Source organism: Pristiophorus japonicus, chromosome 1 (genome assembly GCF_044704955.1).
Source record: "Pristiophorus japonicus isolate sPriJap1 chromosome 1, sPriJap1.hap1, whole genome shotgun sequence".
Lineage (NCBI taxonomy): Eukaryota > Metazoa > Chordata > Chondrichthyes > Pristiophoridae > Pristiophorus > Pristiophorus japonicus.
In genome coordinates, this window is record NC_091977.1 from 450,079,909 (window position 1) to 450,096,039 (window position 16,131).

Sequence of the window (16,131 nt, forward strand, 5' to 3'; positions counted from 1 at the left end):
TCTCTGAACTGCCTCCAAAGCGAGTATATCCTTTCGTAAGTATGGAAAACAAAACTGCACGCAGTACTCCAGGTGTGGCCTCAGTAACACTCTCTATAACTGTAGCAAGACTTCCCTGCTTTTATACTCCATCCCCTTTGCAATAAAGGCCAAGATTCCATTGGCCTTCCTGATCACTTGCTGTACCTACATACCAACCTTTTGTGTTTCATGCACAAATAGCCCCAGGTCCCGCTGCACTTTGCAATCTTTCTCCATTTAAATAATAACTTGCTCTTTGATTTTTTCTGCCAAAGTGCATGACCTCACACTTTCCAACATTATACTCCACCTGTCAAATTTTTGCCCACTCACTTAGCCTGTCAATGTCCTTTTGCAGATGTTTTGTGTCCTCCTCACACATTGGTTTTCCTTCCATCTTGTATCGTCAGCAAACTTGGCTACGTTACACTCAGTCCCTTCTTCCAAGTCATTAATATAGATTGTAAATAGTTGGGGTCCCAGCACTGATCCCTGCGGCACCCTACTAGTTACTGATTGCCAACCCGAGAATGAACCATTTATCCCGACACTCTAATAGAAAACAGTTAGCCAATCCTCTATCCATGCTAATATATTACCTCCAACCCCGTTAACTTTTATCTTGTGCAGTAACCTGCTGCCCTTGTCTTTCTAGGTGGTAGAGGTCGCAGGTTTGCGAAGTGCTGCCGAAGATGACATAGCGAGTTGCTGCAGTGGATGTTACACACTGCAGCCATGGTGCGCGGATGGTGGGGAGAGTGAAGGTTTATGGCGGTGGATGGAGCGCTGATCAAGCGGGTTGCTTTGTCTTGGATGGTGCGGAATTTGTGTGTTGTCAGAGCTGCATTCATCCAGGCAAGTGGAGAGTATTCCATCACACGCCTGACTTGCGCCTTGTAGGTGGTGAAAACCCAGCCTTTGACCTGCTCTTGTCGCCACACTATTTATATGGCTGGTCCAGTTAAATTTCTGGTCAATGGCGACCCCCAAGATATTGATGGTGGGGGATTCCAGATGGTAATTCAGTTAAATGTCAAGGGGAGCTGGTTAGACTCTCTTGTTGAAGATCATCATTGCCTTGCACTTGTGTGGCACGAATGTTACTTGCCACTTTTCAACCCAATTTTCCAGGTCTTGCTGCATACGGGCACTGACTGCTTCATTATCTGAGGAGTTGCGAATGGAACTGAACACTGTGTAATCATTAGCGAACATCCCAAACCTGACCTTATGATGAAGAGAAGGTCATTGATGAAGCAGCTGAAGATAGGTGGGCCTAGGATACTACCTTGAGGAACTCCTGCAGCTCAGATGATCGGCCTTGAGCAACTACAACTATCTTTCGTTATGCTAGGATATAACTGGGATGAAGTTCAACACCAAGGCTGCGAGTGGTATACTATGCAAGAATGCCAGAGTCCCAACAAACCCTTTGTGCTTGCTCTATTTTAGGGTTGGAAGTAGATCAGTGGTAGCAATCTTGCCTCAGACTTAGAAGGCTGTGGGTTCAAATCTTACTCGAGGCTTGAGCATATAATCCAGGCTGACACTTCAATACAGTACTGAGGAAACACTGCAACAGCAATCTGCATTTACATAGCACCTTTAATGGAGTAAAATTACTTTTAGGGCAGCAAGTCTGCCGTCCTTACCTAGTCTGGCCTACATGTGACCCTAGACCCACAGCAATGTGGTCGACTCTTAACTACCCTCTGAAATGGCCTAGCAAGACACTCAGTTGTAACAAACCGCAACGTAAAACAGTAACAAAAGTAAAAACGAGACGGACCACCCTACATCGACCTTGGCACTGGCTTCGGACACGACAACGGCACAGCCAGCCCAGTCGACCCTGCAAAGTCGTCCTCACTAACATCCAGGGACATATGCCAAAATTGGGAGAACTGTCCCACAGACTAGTCAAGCAACAGCCTGACATAGTCATACTCAGAGAATTATACCTTTCAGCCAATGTCACCATCCCTGGGTATGTCCTATCCCATTGGCAGGGTAGACCCACCAGGGGTGGTAGCAGTGGTATAATACACAGTCGGGGGGCGTGGCCCTGGGAATCCTCAACATGGACACTGGATCCATGAAGTCTCATGGCTTCAGGTCAAGCATGGGCAAGGAAACCTCCTGCTGATTACCGCCTACCGCCCTCCCTCAGCTGGTGAATCAGTACTCCTCCATGTTGACCTCCACATGGAAGAAGCAGAGCAGCAAGGGCACAGAATATACTCTGGGTGGGGGACTCCAATGTCCATCGCCAAGAGTGACTCGATAGCACTCCTACTGACCAAGCCCTGGACATAGCTGCCAGATTGGGCCTGCAGCAGGTGGTGAGAACCAACACGAGGGGAAAAACCTACCTGACCTCGTCCTCACCAATCTACCTGTCGCAGATGCATCTGTCCATGACAACATCAGGAGCAGTGACCACCGCACATAGAGTCATTACAGCAAAGAAAGAGGCCATTCGGCAAAGAGTCTCTGTAGAGCAATCCAGTCCTGCTCTATCCCTGTAACCCTGCAAATTTATTTCCCTCAAGTGCCTATCCAATTTCCTTTTGAAATCATTGGTCATCTCCGTTTCCACTGCTCTCGTCGGCAGCGAGTTACAGGTCATTTTTACAAAGCGAGTGGTAAAGTTCTTCCTCACATACCTCCTGTATCTCTTGCCCAAAACTTTAAATCTGTGTCACCTAGTCCTTGTGCCATCAGCTAATGGGAACAGGATTTCTCTGTCTACCTTATCCAAACCCATCATAATCTTATACACCTCTATCAAATCTCCCCTCAATCTCCTTCACTCCAAGGAGAACAACCCCAGCTTCTCAAACTTAACCCTTGTAGCTAAAATCCCTCATCCCTGGAACCATTTTGGTAAATCTCCTCTGCACCCTCTCAAGGACCTTCACATCCTTCCGAAAGTGTGGTGACCAGACGCGCAATACTCTAGTCGTGGCCTAACCAGAGCTTTATAAAGGTTCAACATAACTTCCCTGCTTTTGTACTCAATACCTCTATTTATGAAGCCCAAGATCACATATGCTTTGCTAACAACTCTCAATATGTCCTGCCACCTTTAAAGATCTATACACATGAACCCCCAGGTCCCTCTGTCCCTGCACACTCTTTGGAATTGTGCCATTAAGTCTGCCTATCTCTTCTGCCAAAATGCATCACCTCACACTTCTCTATTAAATTCCATCTGCCATTTGTCTGCCCATTCTGCTAGCCTATTTATGTCCTGTTGCAGTCCATTGGTATCGTCCGCACTGTTTGCCACACCTCCAGGTTTGGTATGATCGGCAAATTTAGAAATTTTACTCTGCATTCCAATCCTTTTAGAGACAAAGTCCTATCTTCACACCGAGGAAACTCTCCATTGTGCTGTGTGGCAGTACCACCGTGCTAAATGGGATAGATTCAGAACAGATCTATCAACTTAAAAACTGGGCATCCATGAGGCGCTGTGGATATACCAGCTGTGGGCCTACCAGGCTTACATAAAAATGAGGTGCCAACCTGGGAAGGCTGAAACACAAATCTACATGCATGCTAAACAGAAGCAGCAGGCTGTAGACAGAGTTAAGCGATCCCACAATCAATGGATCAGATCAAAAGCTCTGCAGTCCTGCCACATCCCGTCGTGAATGGTGATGGGCAATTAAAAGGGAGGAGGAGGCTCCATGAATATCCCCATCCTCAATGATGGCACAGCCTAGCACAAGAATGCAAAACACAAGGCTGAAGCATTTGCAACCATCTTCAGCAAGAAATGCCGAGTGGACGATCATTATTGGCCTCCTCCTGAGGTCCCCACCAGCACAGAAGCCAGTCTTCAGCCAATTCGATTCACACCACGACATCAAAAAACAGCTGAGCGTACTGGATACAGCAAAGGCTATGGGCTCCGACAACATCCTAGCTGTCGTGCTGAAGACTTGTGCTCCAGGACTAGCCGTGCCTCTAGCCAAGCTGTTCCAGTACAGCTATAACACTGGTATCTACTCAACAATGTGGATAACTGCCCAGGTATGTCCTAATCACAAAACACAGGACAAATACAATCTGGCCAATTACCGCCCCATCAGTCTACACCCAATCATCAACAAGTGATGGAAAGTGTCGTTGACAGTGCTATCAAACAGTACTTACTCACCAATAGTCTGCTCACCAATGCTAAGCTTGGGTTTCACCAGGACCAGTCAGCTCCAGACCTCATTACAGCCTTGGTCCAAAGATGGGCAAAAAAGCTGAATGCCAGAGGTAAGGCGAGAGTGACTGCCCTTGACATCAAGGCAGCATTTGACCGAATGTGACATCAAGGAGCCCTAGGAAAATTGAAGTCAATGGGAATCAGGGGTTGGAGTCATACCTAGCACAAAGGAAGATGGGTATGGTTGTTAGATGTCAGTCATCACAGCCCCAGGACATCGCTACAGAGGGTGCTCAGGGTAGTGTCTTAGGCCCAACCATCTTCAGCTGCTTCATCAATGACCTTCCCTCCATCATAAGGTCAGAAGTGGGGATGTTCGCTGATGATTGCAGTATTCAGTGTCATTCACAACTCCTCAGATAATGAAGTAGTTCATGCCCGCATGATATCCAGGGTTGGGCTGATAAGTGGCAAGTAACATTTCGCACAACACAAGTGCTCAGCAATGACTATCTCCAACAAGCGAGAGTCAAACCCCTCGACATTAAACGGCATTATCATCGCCGAATCCCCGAACCATCATCAGCCTGGGGGTTACTATTGACCAGAAACTGAACATAAATACTGTGGCCCCAGGAACAGGCCAGAGGCTGGGTATTCTGCAGCAAGTGTCTCACCTCCTGACTCCCCAAAGCCTTTCCACCATCTACAAGCCACAAGGCAGGACTGTGATGGAATACGCTCCACTTGCCTGGATAAGTGCAACTCCAACAACACTCGAGCAGCACGACCCCATCCAGGACAAAGCAGCCCGCTTGATTGCCACCCCATCGACCACTTTAAACATTCACTCCTTTCACCACTGACGCAGCATGGCTGCATTGTGTACCATCTACATTGTGCACTGCGGAAACTCGCCAAGGCAGCATCTCCCAAACCCGCGACCTCTACCACCTAGGACAAGGACAACAGGTGCATGGGAACACCATCACCTGCAAGTTCCCCTTCAAGTTACACACCACCCTGACTTGGAAATATATCGTCGTTCCTTCATCATCACTGGGTCAAAATCCTGGAACTCCCTCCCCAACAGTATTATGGGAGTAACTTCACTTCACTGACTGCAGCGGCTCACCACCATCTTCTCGAGGGCAATTATGATGGACAATAAATGCTGACCTTGCCAGCAACGCCCACATCCCAGGAACTATTTTTAAAAATATTGTGAAAGGCTTGAGGCACAGGAGCATTATCAAACAAAATTTGACACCGAGTCACAAAAGGAAATATTAGGACAGGAAAGAGGTAGACTTTAAGGAGCATCTTAAAAGGAGGAGAGAGGTTTAGAGAAGGAATTCCAGAGCTTACAGCCGCAATGGTGGAGCGATGAAAATCGGGGATGCGCAAGAGGCCAGAATTGGAGTAGCGCAGAGATCTCAGAGGGTTGTAGGAGGTTCCAGCGATAGGGAGGGGCTAGGCCATGGAAAGATTTGAAAACGACAATTTTAAAGTCGAGACTTTGCTGAACCGCGAGACAAGGGAGGTCAGCAAGTACAGGGATGATAGTTGGAGGTGCCATCTTTCGGATGTGATCTTGAACCAAGTCCCCGTCTGAACTCTCAAGTGGATGTAAATGATCCCATGGCACTATTTCAATGAAATTTACCCCCACTGTAGTTTGTGTGCAAATTGGCTACCACATTTCCTACATTACAATTTTGGGGTGTCCAGAGGTCATGAAAAACACTATATAAATGCATGTCTTTCTTTCTCCCCATCCATTTGGGGGATCCTCTCTTCTGAACTGACTACTGCTCGACAGAACTAAAATGGACAATTGGATTTCCCTGGTTCCAGTGCCATTCTAGTTTTCCCAGTTATTGGTGGGATCATATGTCTTATTGATTCAGCTAAGGCACAGATGGTGTTGTTCAGGCAGTCCTTCCTCAGCATGAGGATTATGGTGAGGAGAGGGAAGGACACTAGATTCTCTTTGGCTTCTCCCCAGAGAGAACGTGGATTTCTCAGGGAATTGTTAAATATGGCAATTCTAATTTCTGTCCTGTGTGTTTTTTATCTGCTTTATATGCACTCTATTTGACTGTCTAAGGAGCACAGGATTATTGCTTGTGTTACCATATGGTTTACAGAGCACAGATTTCTTTCATTGCTTGGCTCGAGAACACTTCCCAAACTTTGACAATGAGAGGCCCAATACAAGGAGCAAAGAATTTTCATAATGTGGGAATAGATGAGCAAGTGTGGCACCGCTTAATTGCAACATCATGACATTGAAATATGCTTGCTCAGGACATAGCGTCCCTTAAACCTATTATACTGGGCTAGGCTATATATAGTCCTACAAAGGATGTGGAATGAAGTCTTTGTAGTTATAGGGAGGATGTAGATAATGTGATAGGAAATACCAAATTTGCTAAATTAAATATCACTCTGAAACCAATTAACCATCCTTCAAATCCTTGATTTAGTTAAGTTTTATTTTCTTTCACATATGGAAGTGTGTGTGCAGGACAGCAACTGCAATTTTGAAGTTCTGAATACAGAAAATTTTGGAAATTGAAGCCTAATAACCTATCCAGATTTTGATACAAAAGGCATGATCAATACCAACACAATCAGCACCAAAAAGGGAATCTGCCATGACAAAAGGAAGCAGGAGGTCTTACAAACTTTTAAGATCTGGGCATAGAAGGATGGATTTACAGGTACAACATAAAAATCATTATTCCTCCAAAATAATGGTCAGAAAAGTAAAAGCCCATGGGATCCAAGGGAAAATGGCAAGTTGGATCCAAAATTGTCTTTGTGGCAGGAAGCAAAGGATAATGGTCTGCAGGTGTTTTTGTGACTGGAAGGCTGTTTTCAGGGGGTTCCACAGGGCTTATTCTTGGGTCCCTTGCTTTTTGTGGTATATATCAATGGACTCAATTTTCCCCAGTGAATTGTGCTGTTTTTTGGGCGCAGGCCGCTTTTTTTGGCCCAAGTTAAAAAACCACAGTTTCCCAATCAATTTGCACTAGCGTAACTCAATTAGTTACAATTTTTTTAGCTACTTTTTTTTTCAGCCAAAGGAGGTGTAACCTGCCACCCCGCTAATTCTGGCCAGCTGAGAGTTACTCCAGTTCTTCTTAGGCCAGCGTATGTGGCCACTGCAGAAAAACCTTCTGTAGAGTTAAAGAAATCAGCGCAGGTAAGTGCAGCAGATGCCCAGACAGCAGTACTAGGAAAGGTAAGAGAGAAAGGGAGGGGGGACAGGGGAGGAGAGGGGGGGACCAGGAGAGAGGAGGCCATTCGGTCTGGGATAGGGGCAGGGGAGCAGACTGGGAGGCCACTTGGTCTGGGATAGGGGTGGGAAGCAGACTGGGAGGCCATTTGGCCTGGCTAGGGGCAGGACCAGCAAGGCACTTGGGACTGGGCCGGGGGGAGGGGGGTGTGGAAAGAGGAGCTGTAGTTGGATCAGCACTGGCAAGGGGCTCGGGACGGGCTAGGGAAGCAGACCGGCAAGCCCTTCGGCCAGGGCTCGGGACAGTGGAGCAGTACTGGCACCGACAAGGCAGTGGGGGCTATGAGGTATAGCGGGATCGGCAAGCCCTTCGGCCAGGGGAGTGGGACCGGCACCAGCAAGGCCACTCAGGGGTGGGGGGGGGGGGGGTGGGTGAGCAGGACTGGCAAGCCCTTCGGCCAAGGCTAGGGGCTGGGGAACGGCACCGGCAAGGCACTCGGGGATGGCGGGGGGGGGGGGGGGGGTGTTGGAAAGAGAGCAGGACCAGCAAGCCCTTCAGCCAGGGCTAGGGAGTGGGACCAGTAAGGCACTCGGGGAGGGCTAGGGAAGCAGACTGGCAAGCCCTTCGGCCAGGGCTAGGGTACGGCACCGGCAAGACACTCGGGGGTGGGGGGGTTGGAAAGAAAGCGGGACCGACAAGCCCTTCGGCCAGGGCTAGGGACAGTGGAGCAGGACCGGCACCGGCAAGGCACTCGGGGCTGTGGGGTGTAGCAGGACCGGCAAGTCCTTCAGCCAGGGCTAGGGGAGCGAGACCTGCAAGCCCTTTGGCCAGGGCTAGGGGCTGGGGAGCGGGACCGGCAAGGCACTCGGGGCGGGCGGGGGAGCTGGACCAGAAAGCCCTTCGGCCAGGGCTAGGGGAACGGGACCGGCACGCCACGCAAGGCTCGGGGCGGGCGGGGGAAGCAGACCGGGAGGCCTTGCGGCTTGGGTTGGGGGCAGGGATCGGTGTTGGCATCGGGAAAGGGGGGTGTGGGCAACTTTAATAATTGGAGTTAAGTTCCTGCAATATATTTTAATGTGATTTTAAGTTGATGCAATGTATTTTAATGTGTTTTTAAGTTGATGCAATGTATTTTAATGTGTTGCGAGCTGGTTGTATGTTTCACTTTCCAGCCTCAGCTCGCATTGTGTCCCTGGTTACCGTGGCAACCTGATCTTTTTTGGCACATATCAAGGCTCCACTCCCAAAACTAAAGGACAGGTTAGGCTGCGCCAAAATGAAGAAATCCCAGGGGGAAACGTAGAACATTTTTTTGGGCATACTTGGGCCCCCAAAAACTCAAGTACGCCAAAAAAAATCTTTGGAGAAAATTGAACCCATTGATTTAGACTTCAATGTAGAGTGTATGATTAATAAGTTGGCAGATGATACAAAAATTGGCTGTGTGGTTGATAGGGAGGAAGAAAACTATAGACTGCTCATCAGATGGGCAGAAAGGTAGCAAATGGAATTCAATCCGGAGAAGTGCGAAGTAATGCATTTGGAGAAGGCCAACAAAGCAAGGGAATACACAATAAATGGTAGGATACTGAGAAGTGTAGAGGAATAAGGGGGCCTTATAGTGCATGTCCTCAGATCGCTGAAGGTAGGACAGGTAGATAAGGTGATTAAGAAGGCGTATGGGATACTTTCCTTTATTAGCCGAGGGACAGAATAGAAAATATCTATACTTGAACTGTATAAAATTCTAGTTAGGCAACAGCTAGAGTACTGTATACAGTTCGTCATATTACAGGAAAGATGTGATTGTACTAGAAAGGGTATGGAGAGATTTACGAGGATGTTGTCAGGATTGGAACATAAGGCAAAATTGGATAGGCTGGCGTTGTTTTGGAACAGGAGGCAGCGGAGGGGAGATTTAATTGAGGTGTATAAAATGATGACAGGGCCTGGATAGAGTGGGTATGAAGGACTTATTTCCATTAGCAGAGAGGTCAATAACCAGGAGGCATAGATTTCAAGTAATTGGTAGAAGGATTAGAGGGGATTTAAGGAGAACTTTTTTCACCCAGAGGTTGGTGTCTGGAACTCAATGCCTGAAAGGGTGGTAGAGGCAGAAACCCTCAATGCATTTAAAAAGTACTTGGATATGCACTTGAAATGCCGTAACCTACAAGGCTACGGACCAAGAGCTGGAAAGTGGGATTAGGCTGAATAGCTTTTTTTTGGCCAGCACAGACACGATGGGCCAAATGGCCTCTTTCTTGTGCCATAAATTTCTATGATAAAAACACAATGCATTGTTTTCATCAAACTTGCGTAGCATCTACAAAGTGCCCAAATATTGTAGGGAGTTATAAATAAAAGATTGGGTAAGGCTCAGTAACATTTCAGTCATTATTTTCCCACTAAAATCTGGCAATGTTTGACTACACGTTTAAAAGGTCATCATGTGTAGACATATTCAACATTAAAATGTATTGGAACCCACTGTATTAATCTCACCCACTCCTAGCATTCTTGCTTTCTTCAGCAAATGTGTCAATGTCTATAAAAACAATGACATTACTGTGCCCAGAAACCATTTGTTCATTTCACACTGCAGAGAAGAAACTAAAAACTTACCCTACTCTCTTCTAGGCTGTCAAAGGGACCTGGTGGATCATCCAGACATAAAAACTCTCTCACTGAAGTGCTGAAAATACAAGGTTACTTTAGTAGAAAAGATGGATTCTATTGCAGATCAATTTCCAATAAGGTCCATGCATTTGCATAGCCTAATTTAATACAAGTCCCATGATATTCAGTGTTAATTTAAAAGGAATGGCAACTTCAAAAGAATACCGCGGGCCCAAGTTATTTAAATGGCCGTATCTTAAAATTTGTTTTGTCACTCATTGTCATTTTCCCTCAGATATCCTCTATTTTTAGAGCTAATATTCTCTACAATTATGTTTTCTTCACACCAACTACTTTTTTCCATTCCAGTGTTCACCTAAATCCCCAATTTATGTTTAACCATTAAGAGCACACAGAGGAATTCAATTTTAAAGTTTCTATTTATTTGAAATATATCATGGGGAAACAATTAAGGGATCCCCATGTAAAATAGAAAGTTTATAGATTTACAAAAAAATAGCAGCTTAGTGCAAGTTCATTTACTGCTAAGCATCTTGGTTTCCACTTCCACAGCTTTTCTTTGGCAAGGACAGAATGCAAAAGTAAGATGCATTCATACAACATCTGAAACATTCCCAGGACTGAATGTAAACTGTAAAGTAGTCTCAATTTTGTCTCAATAATTAAAAACATTATATAGCAAAACAAAAAGTAGCTGAACTCAATTTAAAATGTTAGCCGTTGTTACAACTTGAATCAAATACTATGGTGATATAAGCAGCACTGGGTTTATACAACAGGGGTTTGACATTTTCTACCATTTTATTATTCCAAGGTTTAATGCAAGTAGAACTAACTTTTTTTTTTAAAGCCACTGATGCCTTCATGGGGCTAAATATTCATATTAGTATCCTGACATTTAAGGGGAATGATTTTTCTTTCAAAAACCTGATAGGAGTCTGTACAACATTCTTAGGAGACATTTTTAAAAGAATGGCTCTACAGGAAGACACCTTCAGTTCTGTCATTGAAATGGGGCTTCTAAACTATCAAAATATTTTGTTGGAAGCAAAAAGGAAGAAATTAATCTTTTAATTACTCAGTAAATCTCTATTTTTCCTGTAACAGTTTAATCACAATGAATAAAAAATGCACACCAGTGGTGTCAGACTGCTGGTATCAATAAACTCAGCAACAAAGCAGCATTACACACGTGGGCTTGGATACACATGCTGAGCTCCACTGTCCAGGCAGCTCATTTTCAATATTAGGAGATTGAGGTAGGAATGGAAGATTCCTCATAACATTCAACTTAAAAGCTTGTAACATTTGATTATTCCAGTTTAACAGATTGGGGAGGACCAAGCAACATGAGCTTCAACTACATATTAGAAACAGACTGGATATTTTCCTAGAGAATTGAGAGTCTCTAGAATACATTGCCAGCTTAGCTTGTATGATGGATGCTGACTCTCTGCACACCTTCAAGAGGGAGCTAGACCTGTTCCTGACTGGGGCAGAGATTGCATTATAAAAAAAGTAAGTGTCTTCATAAGTAATACTTGGTCCACGTGATCTCCTGGACTGGTTTTGATCACCTGAGGGGGTCAGATGGGAATTTTACAGAGCATTTTTCCCCTAGTTCCTAGAGTTTTTTCCCTGTTTTTTTTGCTCTTCCAGGAGATTACATGGCAGCCAAGGGTGGGAAGAGGAGTTTAGTCATAATGGTCCAGCCATCATGGCATGGGGCAGGCTTGATGGACCAACTGGTCTTTTCTTGTGTGGCATTTTCATATGTTGGCATTTTCATATGTTGGTATTTCCAAGTGGCCCTGGACATGTTAAAATACAGCTTTGCAAGACTGGTATTATACTATATCTAGTAGGATTACCTGTTAAACCTGGTCTTTCAGCTCTACTGTGATCAGCAGTCAGATTATTCCTGATGATCCTTTGAAATCATTTATTATTAATGCAAAAATGGCAGTATAGCAGATTAGTTAATTTTGTCCAATCAGTGTTATATGATGAATGGAAAGTTTGTGCCAGCAAGTGACCCTGTTAAAGTACTGATCCATATAACTGCTATATACATTAGGCATGGTCATATAGAAAGCTTACATACCTGTTAGCAATATCTTTGTGCGCTACTAAATTTTGGAGAAATGCCTGCAGTCCTAGTTGTCTATCTTCCAGAAAGTTAGGGTCATAATTATCCTTGAACCAACGTTTGGGAGGAAGTGCAAGACGAAAACCAGGAAACATCTCCTTCAGCTGGAAAAAAATTGAAGAATGTCAGTTTTTGTTGTATTGGTTAAACAGAATTTCTTGGTAGTAACGTACCTCTGCTAGTAAAACATCCTTCCTTTCTTAGAAAAGTTCTGGATTATATTAGATCTATAGTGAGCCTAAAATTTGCATTCATCCATACATACAAAAATTGAAAGTCTAAAATGTAAAGACAGCCTGTGAATATATAAATTGAATTACAGTTCAAAAATATTTGTGGATATGAACACATATTTACATCTAAGCACTTAATGTAGCCAAAACATTAACTCTATTTTCTCTTTACGCATGCTGACTGACTTCTTTTTATAAACAGATAATCTACAAAGAGGGGGTTACTTTGTTTTAATGAGTAAAACTACTTGAATAAAAAAGCAAATCAAGCACTAGGATTTATTTCTAGAGGGATAGAATTGAAAAGTAGAGGTTATGCTAAACTTGTATTGAACCTTGGTTAGACAACACTTTGAGTATTGCATACAATTCTGGTCGCCATATTATAAAAAAGATATAGGAGGAACTGGAGAGAGTGCAGAGAAGATTTACAAGGGTGATCCCAGAAATTCGAGGGTATACCGATCAGGAAAGGATGAATAGGCTGGGTTCTCTTCTCTTGAAAAGTGAAGGCTGAGGAGCTACCTAATAGAGGTATTTAAAATTATGAAACGTTTTGATAGGGAGTAGATACAGAGAAAGTGTTTCCACCTGTGGGGAAGAGCAAAACTAGAGGGCATCAATACAAGATAGTCACCAAGAAATCAAATAGGAAATTCAGAAGAAACTTCTTTACCCAGAGAGTGGTGAGAATGTGGAACTTGTTACACAGGAGTGGCTGAAGTGAATAGTATAGATGAATTTAAGAGGAGTCTAGATAAACATACAAGGGAAAAGGGAATAGAGGCTTATGCTGATAAGAGTTAGATGAGGAAAGACGGGAGGAGGCTCGAGTGCAGCATAAACACCAGCATGTACTGGTTAGGCCGAATGGCCTGTTTCTGTGCTGTATATCCTATGTAATCCTATTTCTAGAACCAAGCTTAAACTTTAATTTTCTCCATAGTTTCCAAGGTACAAACTGCCTACTAATTTGGGCTCCTGTAAGTTTGAATTTCGATAGCAAGTAAGGTTAATGTCAAATTATAACACAGCTCTGGCTCCATACAGCGTGCTGGAATAAGCCCTAATCCTGGTCATACTTTGAGCGTGCTTAATGCAAACTTGTCAAACTCCATATAAGAAAATTTTGAATGAGTTACTAAATTCACCAGGCAACATACAAAGAGACCCTTCTGCTGCGAAATTGAGGATCAATAATTTAACCAAAAATGTTCTAAAAAGCAGATAATCTCATTTTGCACTTGCACCAGTTTTTATTACTAAAATTATCAGCAGGGTTTTTGCCTCCCATATTTCACAAAAAAAGTCCCGAAGAAACTGGCCAACAGAAATATATAAAACATGTAAAGAAGGAAGAGGCAAAATCCTGTCAGCCACTGTTTTGTTTCATGACATTTGTATCATTTCAATGTTACCAATTGAAAAATATTACGCAGTTTATTCTCTGAATTAAGGGAGCATGTATCATGTTGTGCATTGGTGATTTAATTTTTTTTTTTTAAATTGTGATATACTGATGTTTTCCCTTTAATGGTGTAATTTAGAGAATAAATTATGTAAAGAATGAAATTAACTGTTTGATGGAAGATACATCGTAGGTACATTGTGTGAAGGATGCATTAAACTTAAAGCTTTGTATTTCTGTGCTTTGTTTCTAAATGTGAATGGCAAGTTTGCATGAAGTAGGTTACAGAAAGTATGACAATATTGGAGTGATAAAATCTAGCTGGTTCTTTTGAAAGGATTAGGGCTTATTCTAGCACGCCATGCATTCTGGATAGAGACCTCCACCATTAATCCCCAGAATCACGGAACAGACTGCATCAAGGCCGGGCTGAGGAGAATCGCATTTGGAGCAGGGGATGCGTTGGCTGCTACATTATCCTGGAGCGGATGGATGCTTCTGCATTCATTACATTCCCTCGCGCCATCTGTTAACGCAGCAATATACATTCACAATCGTGAACCATACACATGCAAAGTACTCATCTCCCAGGTTGTTAGTAGTCAATCCTCCATTCCAGGAAACTCACAGGCGCCCCAAACAATCCGGGAGGGCTAGCAACCCTATTTGATACTTAACTATACAGACAAGGAAAATTTAATGTTCAATCTCTGGTGCATGTTTTTAGCCAGGGTTAACAATCTTACTCCTGATCATTATCCAGTTACCCCTGCAGGAAACTCTACAGATGGATATTGAATTAAGACATGATCTAATTTGAATATCACCTCTTCCCCCTACACCCCCCATACATGTCCTGTCTCAGCTCACAGCTAAAATTGAGTGAGGAACTGGCAGACAGCTCCACTGCTTCAGAAGAGAGGAGAAGGGGGGGCGAGAGAAAAAGGCCACACCACTTAAAAGATAAAAATGTAACCAACTTGCATCAAAAGGGGAGCCATCTGCAATAAAAACAATTTATTTCATTTAGTCGTATAGTTTTAAAAACTCAGGGGCCCGAAAATAAATTTTAGAGCACCATTAGCAATATTGTATCATTTTTCAAATATTTGTTTGAGATTTTGGCAAGGCTGCATTTATTGCCCTTCCCTAGTTGCCTTCTCTTTGAATTACTGCAGCCCTTGTGGTGACAGAGCTCCCACAATGCTGTTGGTTAGGAAATTCCAAAATATTGAGCGATTAATGAGGCAGGAACAGCGATATATGTCTAAGTCAGAATGGTGTGCAACTTGGAGGTAATGGTAATCCCATGACATTGCTGCTTTTGTCTTTCTTGGTGATAGAAGTCGCAGGGGAGGAAAGTGCTGGCAAAGTAACCACAATAAGTTGCTGCAGTGCATCCTGCAGATCGTACGTACTACAGCCACAGTGCAGTGGCACCGATCAAGTAAATTGCAATCATGAATGGTACTTGAGTTTCTTGAAAATGGTTATGGGTTGCACCCATTCAATCTAGTGGTGATTATTCCATTACTCCCGACTTGAATGTTGTAGATGGCCGACAGGCTTTGAAGCGGCAAGTGGTGAGCCACGTGTCAGAGTAACCAGCCCCTGCCCTGCTCTTGTAACCATGGTGTGGATACAGCTGGTCCAGTTAAACTTCAGGTCAATGGTGATCCAAAAGGTGCTGATGGTGGGTTCTTGACATTGGTCATACTGTTGAAAGTCAAGGGAATATGTCTGGGCTTCCTCTTGTTCGAATTGGTCAAAATCTGGTATTTTTGTAGCATGAACATGATAATATTGAATGGTATTGAAGGCTCGAAGGGCCAAATAGCCTACTCCTGCACCTATTTTCTATATTTTTATGAATGCTACCCACCAGTCATTAGCACAAGCCTGAATATTATCCAGGTCTGATTGTAGACAAGCCTAGGCTGCTTCATTACCAAAAGGAGTTGTGAATGGAGCTGAACACAGTAGAATCATTCAAACGTGTAGCCCTGCTCCTGATTTTTGGCAGAGGGAAGGTCATGGTCCACAGATCCCTGAAGGTAGCAGGCCAGGTAGATAAGGTGGTTAAGAAGGCATATGGAATACTTGCATTTATAAGTCGAGGCATGGAATACAAGAACAAAGGAGGTTATGCTTGAACTGTATAAAACACTGGTTAGGCCGCAGCTGGAGTACTGTATGCAGTTCTGGTCACCATATTACAGGAAAGATGTGATTGTACTGGAAAGGGTGCAGAGAAGATTTGCAAGAATGTT

General features: G+C 43.9%; 1 protein-coding gene across 2 annotated transcripts in view; it reads right to left on the reverse strand.

The window, feature by feature from the left end:
• Window positions 1-16,131, reverse strand: part of snx16 (sorting nexin 16) — a 73,098-nt gene that overhangs the window by 17,054 nt on the left and 39,913 nt on the right. For both annotated transcript variants that reach the window (XM_070876122.1, XM_070876131.1), the window contains exons 4-5: window positions 12,176-12,324; window positions 10,057-10,126 (exon numbers count right to left, since the gene is read on the reverse strand). In XM_070876122.1, the coding sequence (XP_070732223.1) occupies window positions 10,057-10,126; window positions 12,176-12,324 (219 nt within the window). The remainder of the gene's footprint in view (window positions 1-10,056; window positions 10,127-12,175; window positions 12,325-16,131) is intronic.